The sequence below is a fragment of the Ciconia boyciana genome, chromosome 6 (assembly GCF_034638445.1).
Source record: "Ciconia boyciana chromosome 6, ASM3463844v1, whole genome shotgun sequence".
In the NCBI taxonomy this organism is placed as follows: domain Eukaryota; kingdom Metazoa; phylum Chordata; class Aves; order Ciconiiformes; family Ciconiidae; genus Ciconia; species Ciconia boyciana.
In genome coordinates this window covers 19,490,522-19,504,917 of record NC_132939.1, presented here as the reverse complement: position 1 = coordinate 19,504,917, position 14,396 = coordinate 19,490,522, and the positions used below count along the sequence as shown (strand labels likewise).

Genomic DNA, 14,396 nt, shown 5'->3' with positions numbered 1-14,396 from the left:
CTTATTGTTAGATTCCATGAAGCTTTTTTTAAATTATCATTAGTATTAAATTAGAAATGACAGTGGACGATTTGACTGAGGATTTCTTTTTTATACTTCTACTAGCACAGGAATAAGCTGAATTTTTGTAATTGCAAAGCCAGATAAATACCTATTTACCACCTCACCAAAAAGTATTTACTGCCTTAACTAGTATTTTTGACTGCTGTTCCCAAAGTTAAGTATAATTATTTTAAATGCTAACACACACAAACACCCAATAAGGTACAATGGAACTACTTCTACCTCAAACTAAAATATCTCCCTCCCACAACCCAAGAAGCTTCTCTCCCTTCCTCCTCCCACCCCAAACTTGGCTTACCGTGTACGACATAACCAGATTAATCATTCCTTCCTTGTCATCACCCTGCCTTCCGCTCAGGCTATACCATTCATCCTCCACATTTCCTTGTTTTAGAGACTCAGGAATTGTAATGTGTGTCCAAGCGATGCGGTCATCCATTGAAAAGGCCCGCTGGAATATAATTAAGAAAATATTATCAAGTTAATTGTCCTGAAAGAAAAAAAATAAATCTTAAAATTATTCTTGACTAACGCTTCCTTCAGTTTTATGCTATTTCATTTTGCCGATTTTATTTTTAAGTTATTCCTTTTGAAATTATTAAAGTGTTGGTAAATATTTTAGTCATCTCCTTTCCAACAAGGACAAATGATGTTTTAAGTGGGATTATAGATTGATTGCAGATATTTAATAATAAGAAATTGAAAACCTGAAGCAGAACACTTCTAGAAATACAACGTACTAATATTAGCACAGTCTGTGTGAATCTAGTGACATTGTATCAGAGGCTATTAAATAAATGTAAACAGCTTCTGTTTACACTACTACAATAGGCTGTGAACTCCAGTAATTCAAGAGCAGATACAAGTACTGATCTGCCATCCCTGTTGCAACAACAAAACAGACACTTCAACCAATCAACTAAGCCCACAAAACAGCATCCAAAAGCCTCACTTGCATAATGACCACACAGCTGGTGCAGTGTCAAGTTTTATTACATGCAGTAAGAGAGGCAGCAAAAACAGGCAAACCACAGTTTAGCCTCAGTTGTAGACTCTCAGTTTAAATTGTTCAAGAAGGTATGCTTGTGCTAAGAGGAACAGCTGAGATACAGGCACATATTCCCTGCTGCCAACAACATCTAGCAGAACAACATACTAGAATTCAAGATAGTAGTCTTCTAGAAAAGCTTTTTAGAGCAGATTACCTACCAGAGCTGTTAATCAAACCCATTCCACCTCTAAGAAAACGAAATTGTTCAGAGGTTAGGTATTTATTACCACTGCGTCTTAAGTAAAGCATAAACAAGTGCCTACATGCCCACTTGGAATGGAATTCAGGCAAGTATAGATTAAGTTACATTTCTGCTAATAAATCCTAGTGACTACACACAGTCTATATTTCATAATTTTATTTGCAGCATTTCTGAGCTTGGGAAAGCTTCCAAGCTTCCTGGGTTAGAATAACACCAAAGAATTTCTGAGTAAAACAGCTTTATATAAACAAGCTATTTTTCATAGGGACAGTACAGAATATAAGGCTGCAGGGCATTCTGATAGTGAAGAGGAGCTTAAACATCAATCAGACATTTTTGCTTCTCTTCCTTTGCAAGGAACCCTGCTAATGCCCCTTATCAGCAACCAAAGGAAAAGTAACAGCTCTGACATTCTTGGGGAAGAGTGAAGCCTTATGTATTACTGCTCTTGGGATTCTGAAAAATTGTCGTCATCTCCCAGAGAGCACAGCTAAGAAACAGCCCTTGGTAACTCAATCCTTTTTTGCAAGATTCCACCCAAACCCCAGTCCAAACAGGAGATGGGGAAGGGGCGGGGGGGAGTATATATAGTAGTTCTGACCTCATCAAATATCTCTAGATAAAAAGAGTCCACACCCGGGGGAACAGTGCACTGAATAACTTTGTTCCAGCGGGGATTCTTGGCTCCATTATGTGCTGTTGGAGTTTCATACACAGCATACCCCAGCCGTATTCGACAATATGGATCCATGCGGGTCATTCCATAGTTCTTTGCCAATTTTGCCTGGAAAGAAAAGAAAGCCTATAAATGTATAATATTTACATTAACTTAAGAAGTTAATTACTATTAGTTCACAAAGAGAATCAGATATTGAACAAAGGACTAGATTCAATTATGAGGTAGACAGGAAGGAAAAAAATGAAGAAAAACAGCATATAAATTGTCTGTCTAGTAATTTAAGAGGACACAATCAACTGTGCTTAGACAAACTCAACACCATTCCTATATATCTGCAAGGGAAAAAAAGCAGTAAACTACCTTCCCAAAAACATTTTCTGATCTTCCACCAGTTTATTAGTAACGGAATTAAGGCATGCTGCTCTATATACTTTATCAACACATATTTAAATACAAAAGACTTCAACCAGCTTTTCATGTTCCACAGGTTAACTATGCCATGGCAAGTCTCCCATCCAGAACACCACATGCCTCAATATGCAGCCAAGATTCCCACAGCATCCTTGCATAAACTCTCAGACAGGTACGGAAGACTATCTCTTGGGAAACCACAGGGTTGTACTGCCATTCCGATGGACCTTGACAGGCTGGAGAAGTGCACAGACAGGAATCTCAGAGTTCAACAAATGAAAATGCAACATTCTGCCCCGAGGAGGAATAACCACATGCAGCGCTACAGGCTGTGGTCCAGCTGGTTGGAAAGCAGCTTTGCAGAGAAGGACCTGGCAGTCTTGGTGGACACCAATTTGGAAATAAGCCAGCAATGCACCTTTGCAGCAAAGATGACAAACAGCATCCTGGGCTGCATTAGGAAAAGCACAGCTAGCAGGTCAAGGAAGATGTTCCCTTTTACTCAGCACTGTGGAGACCATACCTGGAGTACTGTTCTCTTTAGTTCTGAGCTGTCCAGTAGAAGACATGGTCATACTTGAACGAGTCCAGCAAAGGGCCACTAACACCATTAAGGGTTTCACAGAATGGCTAAGGTTGGATGGGACTTCTAGAGATTGTCTAGTCCAAGCTCCCTGCTCAAAGCAGGGTCAAATGCTCAGGCAAGTTCCAAGTGTCTCCATGGATGGAAGCTCCACAACCCCTTTGGGCAACCTGTTCTGATGTCTGATCTCTCACAGTAAAAAGGTTTTTCATATATTTAACTAGATTTTTCTGTATTTCAATTTGTGGTCACTGCACCTCTTGCCTTTCCTCTAGATAGCACTGAAAAGAACCTAACTGTCATCTTCATAAATACCTGATGGTATTTTGATACCTGAGGGACCACTCACTGATAAGATTCCCCCCAAGACTGTTCCCCAGCTCTCTCAGCCTTTCCTTGTATATAACATCCTCCTTAATCCTCAATTAAGGGACTGGCCTGGCAGAGGGTAAGGGTGGGATTTATAGGGGTGGGGTTTATTTTGGACAAAATAAACTCCAGAGGTCCCCTCTAACCTCAACTATCTTCTGATTCTATAACAAGTGGTTACTTACAGACATGGCATCAAGAACAGCTATTAATGGTTTTATTCTTCAAGCAAGATAAACTTTTTTTCTTGCCTGCACAACCACCTAAAAATAAACGAGGATTGAACCTGATAAAGACCAGTATCAACTCCATCAGTTCACCAATCCAAACAGGAATCTGGATGTTTCTGTACATAGCCACTCAAAGCGAGATGCAAAACTCCTTCTTGAACACTGGACTCTCTGCCCCCTTACCTGCTCCAGGAACTTCCACCATCTATACTGACTGGATCAACATCCCGTGACAAAAAGCACTTTACGCTGTCCAAGCAAATAGCCAAAGATGAACAACCTAGGGAGTAGTACCCAAGTTGCTAGAAGCTGTTAGAGAGTTAAGACAGACATGGCATGTTGTTTGATAAATGTTTTGTTTCCTTTATAGGCCTGAGGCTTAACCTGAATCATCTATTCCTAGCTCTGGAAAAAAATTATACTAAAGCTTCTTCCACTATGCTTTAAAAGCAGTAACATTTTTCTGCTGTTCAAAGTTGCAGAAGCAGCTTCCAATTTTACACTCTCTGAACACAGATTGGGAAACTCCTCAGAACTAGAAAGAGGGCTGCAACTGAATGCAATGAATAAGTTCAAGTGTCTAGACCTTAGAAGTAATCAGCTTTGAAAAAGCATTACTCCCACTTTTCAAAGGAAGGATATCGGCTGTGAAGGAGCAAACTGACCAGTGAAAGATGTAGAAAGGAAGGATCAGTGCCTCTTTTCCCAAGAGACCCTATATAGGTTTACTCCCCAATAAAGACCTCGCCATGGAAGCTGTAACCATACGTGTACTATTCCAGGCTTAGTGCTGAATTTGAGGCTAAATATCTCTTTGGTATGTTTTTAGAGAATTACTTGAAAACAGCACTTGTAAATAGATGAGGTGTGTTAAGTTAATATGAAGGACATCTGGTATGCTGATGTAGATAAACAGAATTGTGTTAACACCAACAAGTTTTAAAATCTGAAATCTTATGCATAATGAATGCAGTAATACAGTACTGCCAAGAGGTAAAAGAAAGGATAACAATGGAAAAGAGGAAGCAGAAAATAAAGAGCTAGGACTATGCACTGGTGATTAATAAGAAAGCCTGCAGAAAGCTCTAGGAAAAACAGCAAATGCATTAGAGGAAATGGGGATGGAACAGAGCAGTCGCTTAAGGAGAAACATGTAAGGCAACTGCAGTTCCCTACAATATTCTCAAAATTGCTAATGTCTTCCAATATTAAGTGTTCCTACAGGAAGCCTTCTTAACAGAAGTTTTCAGAGAAACCTGTTGACTGTAAAAAAAACATGAGTTTATTTGACTATGTGCTATAATAGCAAGGTTTATAGGAAATTGCTGCACCATGCATGATGCAGATATGAAACTGGAAAAAATGCTGATGTTCAGAAACATGAAGCTACAAAAACTTTAAAAATTACTAATTCCCTACATACATGTAATTTAGCAACTCAAATTCCAACACAAAATCTTTTTGTGGCCACCGATCAAAACACCTAATTGTATTAATTAGTTACAATTACTTAATTGTACAGAGATGGTACAATTTATACCTGTACTACAGTAATGCTGAGTCTGCCTACTGTACCCATTGGTCCTCCGTACTGTAGCTGCTGAGCTGCCTGGGCATCCAGCTGGATTTGCTGTTGCTGCTGGGTTGGGGTAATGCGAAGAAAATCTTGAGGAAGCTCACCAACATATACCTTAAAAAAGAAAAGAAAAAGAAAAAACCCTTCAAACTTAAGTCTTCCATTTTTGCAATAAAAAGAGAGAAGAATATAAATCAAAGAAAAGCTTAGCAAAAACATTTGGCAGAATTTAGTCTAGTTTTGACAGCATGAACAAAGAACTAATTAAGTGACAAAACCGCCAACTCATGTAGACAACGTTCTCATACTCACTTTCAAAAACACTGATTTCCAACATAAGCCTCTGAAAAAAAAAAGTAGGACGCACAGAGCCAAGGCTGCTCCGCAAATAAACAATTAAGTAGTCCACACAAAAGTCAGAGCTACCAAGTTTAACATCCCATTCACATATGACATCTGATGGCACCCAGCTCTTTCACTTACTCATCACTCACGTTGCATCCAATCATTCTTGTGACAAGACAGCATCCTGCTTTCATTTGAAAGTGTCACTTTCACAGTCACCTTCAAGACGGATCATAAAGACAATGTTTCCTATGAACCAAATCCTTTAACATAACTAAGAATCCATCAACATAACAAAGATGCCCTAGTGCTTTTCCAATGTTAAACACTGGCAGCCTGCAACTAACTTTGAGGACAATTTGGGGACAAAATCCCCCCATACTCAAAATAATAATGGAAGAATTCAAAATCTGGTCTATCACAAGAAAGAACCATGACAAAAAAAATCAAAGTAGAAAAATCTTAGAGGAACTCCGTCACATGTGCCAATATGAATCTGCAGTCACCATGTATTTTCTGTTAGCTTTACGGTAAAAGAAGGGAAAGTTTCTACCTATTACTTGTCAATTCTACTACTGTCAATTCAACAACTCAGGTTGTTTCTAGGTTTTAAATGCTCAGTGAACATTACCAATAACACATTTAGAGAGATCATCACATTAAAATAACAAGCATACTATAATAATAAATTTTAAAAGGTAAATAAAGTGGCATAGAAAATTTATAATTAAGCTGTACTCATTTTTGTTGAGTTGCTTACATATTTAATACAGAACTGTCCACCGCATCAATACAAAAGACAGTGCAACTTCTTATGTTGCTATCCCAGGCAAGATTACTCAATTGTGTATCTGGCAGATGCACGCCTACAGAACATACTTTAAGAAGGTAACAGGCCTCTAGGACATAGCTTTTGAAGATCAGACAGCACTTGCATGCCAAGATTGCATCTTGGAGATAGCCAGATCACATTTTGTATGACTGCTGCAAGAGCTGCAATTTCTGTCTGAAAGCCTCAGGATCCTGGCAACAGTAGGTGTTACATGCCAGAAAGGAAGTTTATCAAAAAGCTAAGGAGGAAGTACTGAATGCCTGCTGCTAGGCTATTGGGAGGGAGGGAAAAGAGGGAATCAGTTTTGCTTACAAGCATCTTAAAATTTTACAATTAAGATCCTAAGTAGCTTAAGGTTTAAAAAGTAGGGAGGGAAATGGGGGCAGAGAGGGAGAAGACTAAGCTAAAAGATAGTGCTAATATTAAAAGAAAGCTTATTTAAGTTAGGCTGGAAACTAGACAGGGCCTTGTAACAGCCTTCTCATTAGAATACATGTTATAAAAAAGGAGTTAGTTTTAAAATAAAACATAATCCATTTAGGAAAGATTTGAAATGGCACCAGAATTAGCAAGGCAATGGCATTTACAACACAGCAGGTGCCCTCCAACCCTTGACCTCCTTCAAATCTGGTATTATCGGCATCTCTAAGAATAGACAACAAAGACTTCCCATAGTCAGAAGTGGTGGCTGCAGCCCTGAATTACATTCCCATACGTGCAAGCTCCCTCTGTCAACTTCTCAGAAAACAGGATAGCATAATTGTCTCAACCATGAACACTGGAAAGCTTAATTCACTCACAACAAGGGAGGAGTCTAATATCTTTCACTTCTTAAAATAAAATTTAAGTCACCCAAACATTGCTCCAAAATAAAACATATAAACTAGTCTCTGTAATGAGGTCCAAAAGGGACAAACAAAATCTGTAAGGGAGACCAAAGTTTTCTTACAGCATCTAAGTTGATTTTAGGTCATTCAGTTCTCTCACACAAAGCTACATTCTTATCCTGGAATTGCAGAGCAGACATACACAGAAACTGAAAACAGCTAGCATAACTAAATTCTCAAAAGATCCGACTGGTAAACCCCTCCAAAAGAAAGGGTGGGGAACAGGAGATGCATATGCTACCATCTTAAGTGTTCTGCTCTGACTGAGATCTGGTACACAAGTCCTGGTGGTATATTCAGTAAAATATCTAGGAGATGCTTCTTGAGGAAAATACACTACTCAGTAAATTCTTATCCTAACTATCAGTTGATTCCGTGTTGATAGAGACAAATCAGTAGAGTGCAATCTTTTTATCTGTAAAGAAAACAGGCTAATTTACGACTTCCTCAAAGCATTTAAAAGCAGGTACATAATTGCCACCTCCAAACCTGAATCAAAAATACAAAGTTACATAACCAGAGTTCAACCACGGTTTTTGTTTTTAAAGCAAGGAGAACATAAGTGCCAAGCTTGTATCACTAATCCTACTCAACACCCACTTTACAACAAATGCACTTCCCTCTACTATAACAACATTTAAGGAAGAATATGAAATTCAACCCTTCTCTGCCATTACCTGTAGAACAAAAAATTAATTCCATTTGCATTTTACTAGAACTCTCTTTTCAAGTAAGATGGCAACATGATAGTGCTATGACAGAACTACAATTCAGAAGACAAATGTTGAGCAGGCATTCATAAAAATAAGCCTGCCTTAATTACTTCCTAATAAACTTTGACAGCATTGCATATCAAAAATATGAATTATCTAGAAATTATCTAGAAATATTGCCATTCGTATCTGCTAAAACCACATAAGAGCTAGTTTTGAGGATCTTCAAAGTGAAACACTACAGGTATAAAAACCCCTGCATCTCAAGTTCTTCAAATTGAAGGCAGTGTGATGTTCCACAGCTATTCGAGCTAATTTAGGACTGAGCTGTCTCAGTCTCACCCCCATTTCTCGTGCAACATTAAATGGTGCCAAGGCAATTGTAAAGTACTCTAGTGCAGAGGGCTCATCAGAAGATAAATGAAACAAGGGTTGGAGGTAAAGGGAAGAGGAGTGGAAGTTACCAGGACCCTTACCTTGCTAACTGATCATGTGAGTACTTGTACCTACATACAGGAGGGAAAGGGAACACAAAGCCAAGGACAACCACAAATGCCCTGACTTACTGAACTGTGATACATTCAGGGAACCTTAACTAAGGTTTCCACACTAGCAATTGCCAAGAAACTCTGATACTAGGTTTCAGAGAAGTTTCATATTAAAGAGCTTTAAACACCTAGCTCCTCAGAAAAGTTGTAACCATTCTCCTTTAAATGGTTTTACTGTTTTTAAGAAAGAATGAGTGAATGAGAGAGAATTTTGAACTGTTATTCCATGTTTTGCACACTAAAGAAAAAATTGGGACCAGTTAGGATGCATCCAGAAGTCCTGAAAGAGCTAGCTGATACTTTTTGAAGGCTACTCTCTATTACCTTTGAAAGGTCGTGGAGATTAGAGGAAGTCCCCTGTAACTGGAGAAAGACAAATGTCATACCTGGCTTTCAAAAGGGCAAGAAGGATGACCTGAGTAACAACAGGCAAATCAACTTCACTTCAACTACTAAGAAATTCATAGAGCAAATCCTTCCAGAAGCCATTTCTAGCCACATGAAGGAAAAACTATGGACTAGGAACAGCTAGTCTTTACCAAGAGTTTAAAAAAAAAAAGCCTAATGAGCCCAACTGCCTTCTACAATAAATTTATTAGAATCTGTGAATAAGGAGAGAGCACTAGGTATCAAAGCTGGGTCATTACAATCCAAATGGGTGGACCACTGGATGGATGAAAAACTGGCTGAGTCACTGAGCTCATAAGTTGAAGTTCAGTGGTTAATGACACTGGAGGTTGGTTAAAAGCAAAGTTTCTCAGAGGTCTGTACTGAGACTAACTTATGTGCCTAATATTTTTCCTTATCGATGACCTGAGGTGAAGATAGAATGTACCCTTATCAGTTTTGAGGATGACACCAAATCTGGGGGGGAAATGACTGGTATACTTGAGGGTGAGACCAACAACCAGAGAGACAGAAGAATTCACTGGCAGGAATCTCATGAAATTCAACAACTGCAAAGTCCTGTACTTTGGACAGAAAAATCCCTAGCACCAGTACAGGCTAGAGAACAACTGGCAGGGCTGCAGCTCTACAGAGAAAAACATGCAGGTCCTGGTAGAGAGCAAGCTAAACATGAATGAGCAGAGCATTCTCACAACAATGAAGCCTAAGAGCATACTATACTGGATCAAAAAAAGCCTAGCCAGTAGGCTGAGGAAAAAGATTGTTTTCCTTTACTCAGCACTCATTAGACCACATCTGGAACACTGAAACCCATTTGGGGCCCAGCAGTACATGAAAACTTATAAACTTGAGTAAGCCCAGCAAAGATCCACCAAGATGGCCCATGAAAAGGGCTGTAGCACAAGACTTGTAAGGACAGGCTAAGGATTTGTTTACAGTAGAAGAAACTTAGGACGCACCTTGTAGCAGCTTTCCAGTATCTATGAGGAGGTCATTAAGAAGACAGAGCCACCAGGTTCTCTTCTGAGGTGCAAGGCAAGAAGAAATGAGAACTCAATTGTCAAACTGAAACAGTGGAGGTCTGACATGAAGTAAGGAGGAAAACAAAAATTCACCACAGGGACCACAGATAGCAACAAACTGCCCAGGAAGATTGCAAAAACTCTCACCTTAAAGGTTTTGAAGATCCTGCTGGACAAAGCCCTGAGCAACCTGGTCTGAATTAACAGTTGACCATGTTTTTAGCAAGAGGTTGGACTACACGGCCTCCTGACATCCATTCTAACCTGAACTATTCTATGATTCTATAGAACTCACGTTATAACATGACACATCCTCAGTTAAACTCTTACAGAATTGTAGTCAAAGGCTGTACTTCAGAATTTCAATTAAGAGATGGACAAAGGAAAGACTGTAACAGCAATTAAGTTTATTACATTGACAGATTTTTGCTGTTTGGGGGGGTTGGGGGATGTCTTGGTTTTTTTGCATCGTGTTTTTTTAAATGTCACCAAAATAAAAAGTGTCATAGACTGCAAGGTACCAGAAATTTCTTCTCCTGTTCTTCTTATTTTTTCCTGTTGCCAGAAATTTCCCATCTACTTCGTTGCTTCCATATGTCTACCTATAAAGGCTTTATGATTCTATAGTCATCACCTTAATAGTATTTTCCCTTTCCCCCCCAGTCACACCACCTATATTTAGTCTTCACTAAGCATTATGCCACAAGCTACTGCCTCTGGATTTTCCCAGCACATCTAAATTTGTCCAAGATATTAATGTTTAAATATTTGCAAAATACATTCCACAGTGCAAAAGCACAACTGTTAAAAGAAAAAAAAGTTTGGTTTTACTGAAGAAATCAGTATGAACCATTGATTACAATCAAAAGATTCCCTTCTTCACTAAAACAATAATTTGAATTCCTGCTAAGTATGGCAGGACATGTAACAGAGGAATATCATTGGGAACAGCCATAGCAACAGCTCAAAATAAGGAAACCCATGAATTCACACTGGGATTAGTATTAAGGAGAAGAATAATTGCCATCAATTCCAGGAACAGGCTTCTGATTTTTTTCTATACTACCACCAGACATACAAATACAGATCTTTCTTTCCTCCAAGTCTTGGTTAAAAGAAAATGCCACTGCATGCAACAGAAAATAAGCCACTTGGTGCCTTAAGGTACTTCTCTTATCTGTTAGAGAGCAAGAACATCAAAGCATTACCAATGCTGTCCTCAACATTTTCTGTCAAAGGAACACGCTCCAGAGATCAGACCACAGCACTTAAAAATTAATTCACATTTTGCTTAGAAACACTCAATGACATCTTACTCCCTCAACTTTTTAAACAACTTCTGAAATCCAAATTGATTGCAACAACGTGTCTTTATGAAATTTCCACCTTCACAGATCAGGATTTTAATACTACATATATATCCACATTCTAATAAGAAACAAAATATCAAATAAAATGCTCAGTCATACCCAGAATTATCAACACAATTATTTTGGTGATGGGACTTTGTATTCAAAATTGCTCATGTGACAGCATAACATATATTGATACTGGACAACGCAAACAGGAATTGCTTCTTTGTCACCTTTGTTCAGAAAAAGATATCAAAGTTTTGAAGAGTCTCAAAACAAAACTTCAAGTAAAATCAGAGACAACAAGACTTACGTAGTTAAATGACAGTATTAGGACAAGAAAAGAGAAGTAATCATAAACAAAGCCTGCCCATTAGAAGATTTCCAGTCATCATAGCAGTGATTATTAGGGAAATCAGGAGCAGAAATCTAAGTAGTCCTAGCTTGGTACTCAGTCTACTTTTGGAGGACCTGACATATTTGCCAGCATGGTGAATAATCATGCAGATTAATTTTGGGTGTGCTTAGCTAGCTAAGGAATCACAAATACAAGGTTTTGGTCTCTCAGACTTAACCTGAAGCCTGATCAAATTGTTCATTAATACCTCTCACTTGGAAAAGGTATCATTTAGCAGCCCTTATATATTCAGCTATACTTTAGATTTCAAAAGCTCTTTTGTTCTCAAAAGATCACAAAGCGTGAAAACACGCTAATTGCATAACATCCTGAAGACAGCCAGAGAAATCTATATTCTCACAGAATATTTACCAGTAACAAACAGGATTAATTCCAGTTCTGTTTCATCTGAAAAACTAAACAGCAATCACAAATTTTAATTACTCACCAAATAAGCATCGTCAAAACTAGAAAGCACAGGTATAAGAACAAGACTGGCAACAGTATAGCAGCATACTTTATTTTCTTACCTGCATGAAAAAACCTTGAATATTTTCTTGCCTGTTCAAACAGAAAGAGACAGAACTGTTCTCTGCAGCGCTAAAGAGAAAATGTTTCCCAATCCTATAGCACCATTTAGTGGCTATTCATTTGTAACGCAGTTGTATATATAGAAACAAGTAGAATTCTATTTTCCACTCGAGAGAGAATTAAGAAAGGCTGGCATGTACCATATCAGCATCCTCACCTGTGAATGGCAGCTTAATATTGCATAATTTATTCATTCATTTGAAAACATTCAAATCTCTAAAGTGGTTAAGACAAGGAAGAAAAGCATACACAACGTTATGAACACATAAAAAAAGGTATTTATATTATTTTGAACTTTTTTGAGTAAAACCTGTTACATATTGACAGAATTCTATTTGGGTGCAATCACACCATCAACCCTCAAACTCTAAGCCTTTGGGGATAGCAACTACCTAATTCACCGCAGATTCAACCAGAACAGCAGTCGTTTTCAGGATACCATCACGAGAGAACAAAAAACTTAATTCACTCTTTTTACCTTAATTCTCCACTTCAAACTTTTGTTCCAACAACAGAACCATCATCACAATCCATTGTAAAAGGAATCTATTCTGGATGACCAGACAAATAACGCATTTTAAGGAATTAAATTGATGATCATACAATATTACTGTAATGAGATAACAACAGACAGCGATGCACTTTTTCAAGATTAGCAGTTTAGTAATTCACTCCTCTGGTCTTTCATCAAGGCTGCACAGACACACAAAAAAGTAGCTGTTTCTAGGAAATAAAATACAGCAGTTTAAACTGATTGTTTAAACAAAAAAAACTTACTTCACCTGCAGAGCAACATCGTATTGTCAATTACTACCAGATCCTTCCAGACAGGTGGAACAAGACAGGAACAGCACATCAATCGAGACCTGATGTTATACCGCAGAATTATACACCACACAGTAGAACATTCCGGTGTGGGGCAAGATTATTACAGGGCAAAACTAGACAATAACACAGTCCCAGTAAACTATCAACACTAACTCCCAGAAGACTGTTAAATTGGTTTTAAGACTGCTCAGTTCCTCCCCCAACACACACGCCTACGTACTACCATTGAATGCGTCTTTCAGCACGTTTCGCGTCCCAGCTTTCAGGTAGCAATTTCAGAGACAGCTACCTGAATCTGCCCAGCCCAGCCATGAAAACACAAAGCTTCACTCTACTTTAAAGAGAAAGAGGTTTAGCCTTGGTTTAGTTTAAGCCGTTCTCTCCTTGGGAAGACCCTTAGACAAAGAACGGGTGGAACAGCCTCTTCAAGCCCTACGCGCAGATAGGAGGGACTTTCCCCTCCCCCAAAGCCTCCTCGCAAGGCGGAGAACCAGAAGAGGCAGACTTTCCTTTCCCCGCCCCCTCCTCCCGTATCACGGCACTCTGAAGAAGAGAGAGTCTCCTCTTTTCTCTTCTCTCTGCCACGGGCCGCGAGCGGGGGAAGGGAAGGAGGGACGGAGGGAGACAAGAAGGGTGAGTCACCCTCCCACCGAGGCCCGCTGGAAGGAGCCGGGCCGAGGGGGAGAGGGACAGAAGCCGAAGCCCAGAAGGGTCCAAGCTGGGCCTCACCAGCCCAACGCAGTGCAGTCACAAAAACTAACGGAAGACAGAGGTCTTGAGAGGCCCCTGCGGCTGATCCCCACCCGGCAGCACTCACCGGGCCCCGCTGAGTAGTGACGGTGGTCGCCATAGCGCCTCCCTCGGGCCGAGACCCTTCCTTTCGCCCCGTCAGGCCACCGCCGCCGTCGCTACCGTTACTGCTCCAACGGCCGCCGCTAACCGTCACTCAGCGCGAGGCTCCCGAGTCAGCTGACCCCGGCCCCGCCCCCAGCGCAGCGTGTGCCTGCAACAACGCATTCCTCCCCCGCCCCTTCTGGCGGTTTCCAAAGCCAAGCCGCGCGCATGCACTAAAGGAAGGAGGAGGGGAACGCAGCAACCCCTTCCTGCGCACGCACTTATCGACTTACTGGGGGGAGGAGGTGGGAGGTGCGGAGCACTCTTGCGCATGCGCTCTTCTGCTCTGCGGCCGCCCCGTTGCCGCCGCAAGGGAGCGGAGCGCTGCGGGGGGCGCCGCAGTCGCTAGGGGGCGCCGCGGCGGAGTCGGGGCGGGTACGCGGCCTCGGTGCCGACGTCATGGGGCCGGAGGGAC

General features: G+C 40.2%; 1 protein-coding gene across 4 annotated transcripts in view; it reads right to left on the bottom strand.

Moving 5' to 3' along the window:
- TOLLIP (toll interacting protein) overlaps positions 1–14,069 on the bottom strand; it is a 28,407-nt gene extending 14,338 nt beyond the window's left edge. The window contains exons 1-5 of one of the 4 annotated variants that reach the window (XM_072863839.1): positions 13,905–14,059; positions 13,037–13,125; positions 5,129–5,278; positions 1,918–2,100; positions 362–514 (exon numbers count right to left, since the gene is read on the bottom strand). In XM_072863839.1, the coding sequence (XP_072719940.1) occupies positions 362–514; positions 1,918–2,100; positions 5,129–5,167 (375 nt within the window). In that variant the 5' untranslated portion in view covers positions 5,168–5,278; positions 13,037–13,125; positions 13,905–14,059. Of the gene's footprint in view, positions 1–361; positions 515–1,917; positions 2,101–5,128; positions 5,279–13,036; positions 13,126–13,376; positions 13,396–13,904 lie in introns of those variants that run through there. The other 3 variants (XM_072863841.1, XM_072863840.1, XM_072863838.1) reach the window with 3 other exon arrangements.
- Between the last annotated feature and the right edge of the window lie 327 nt (positions 14,070–14,396).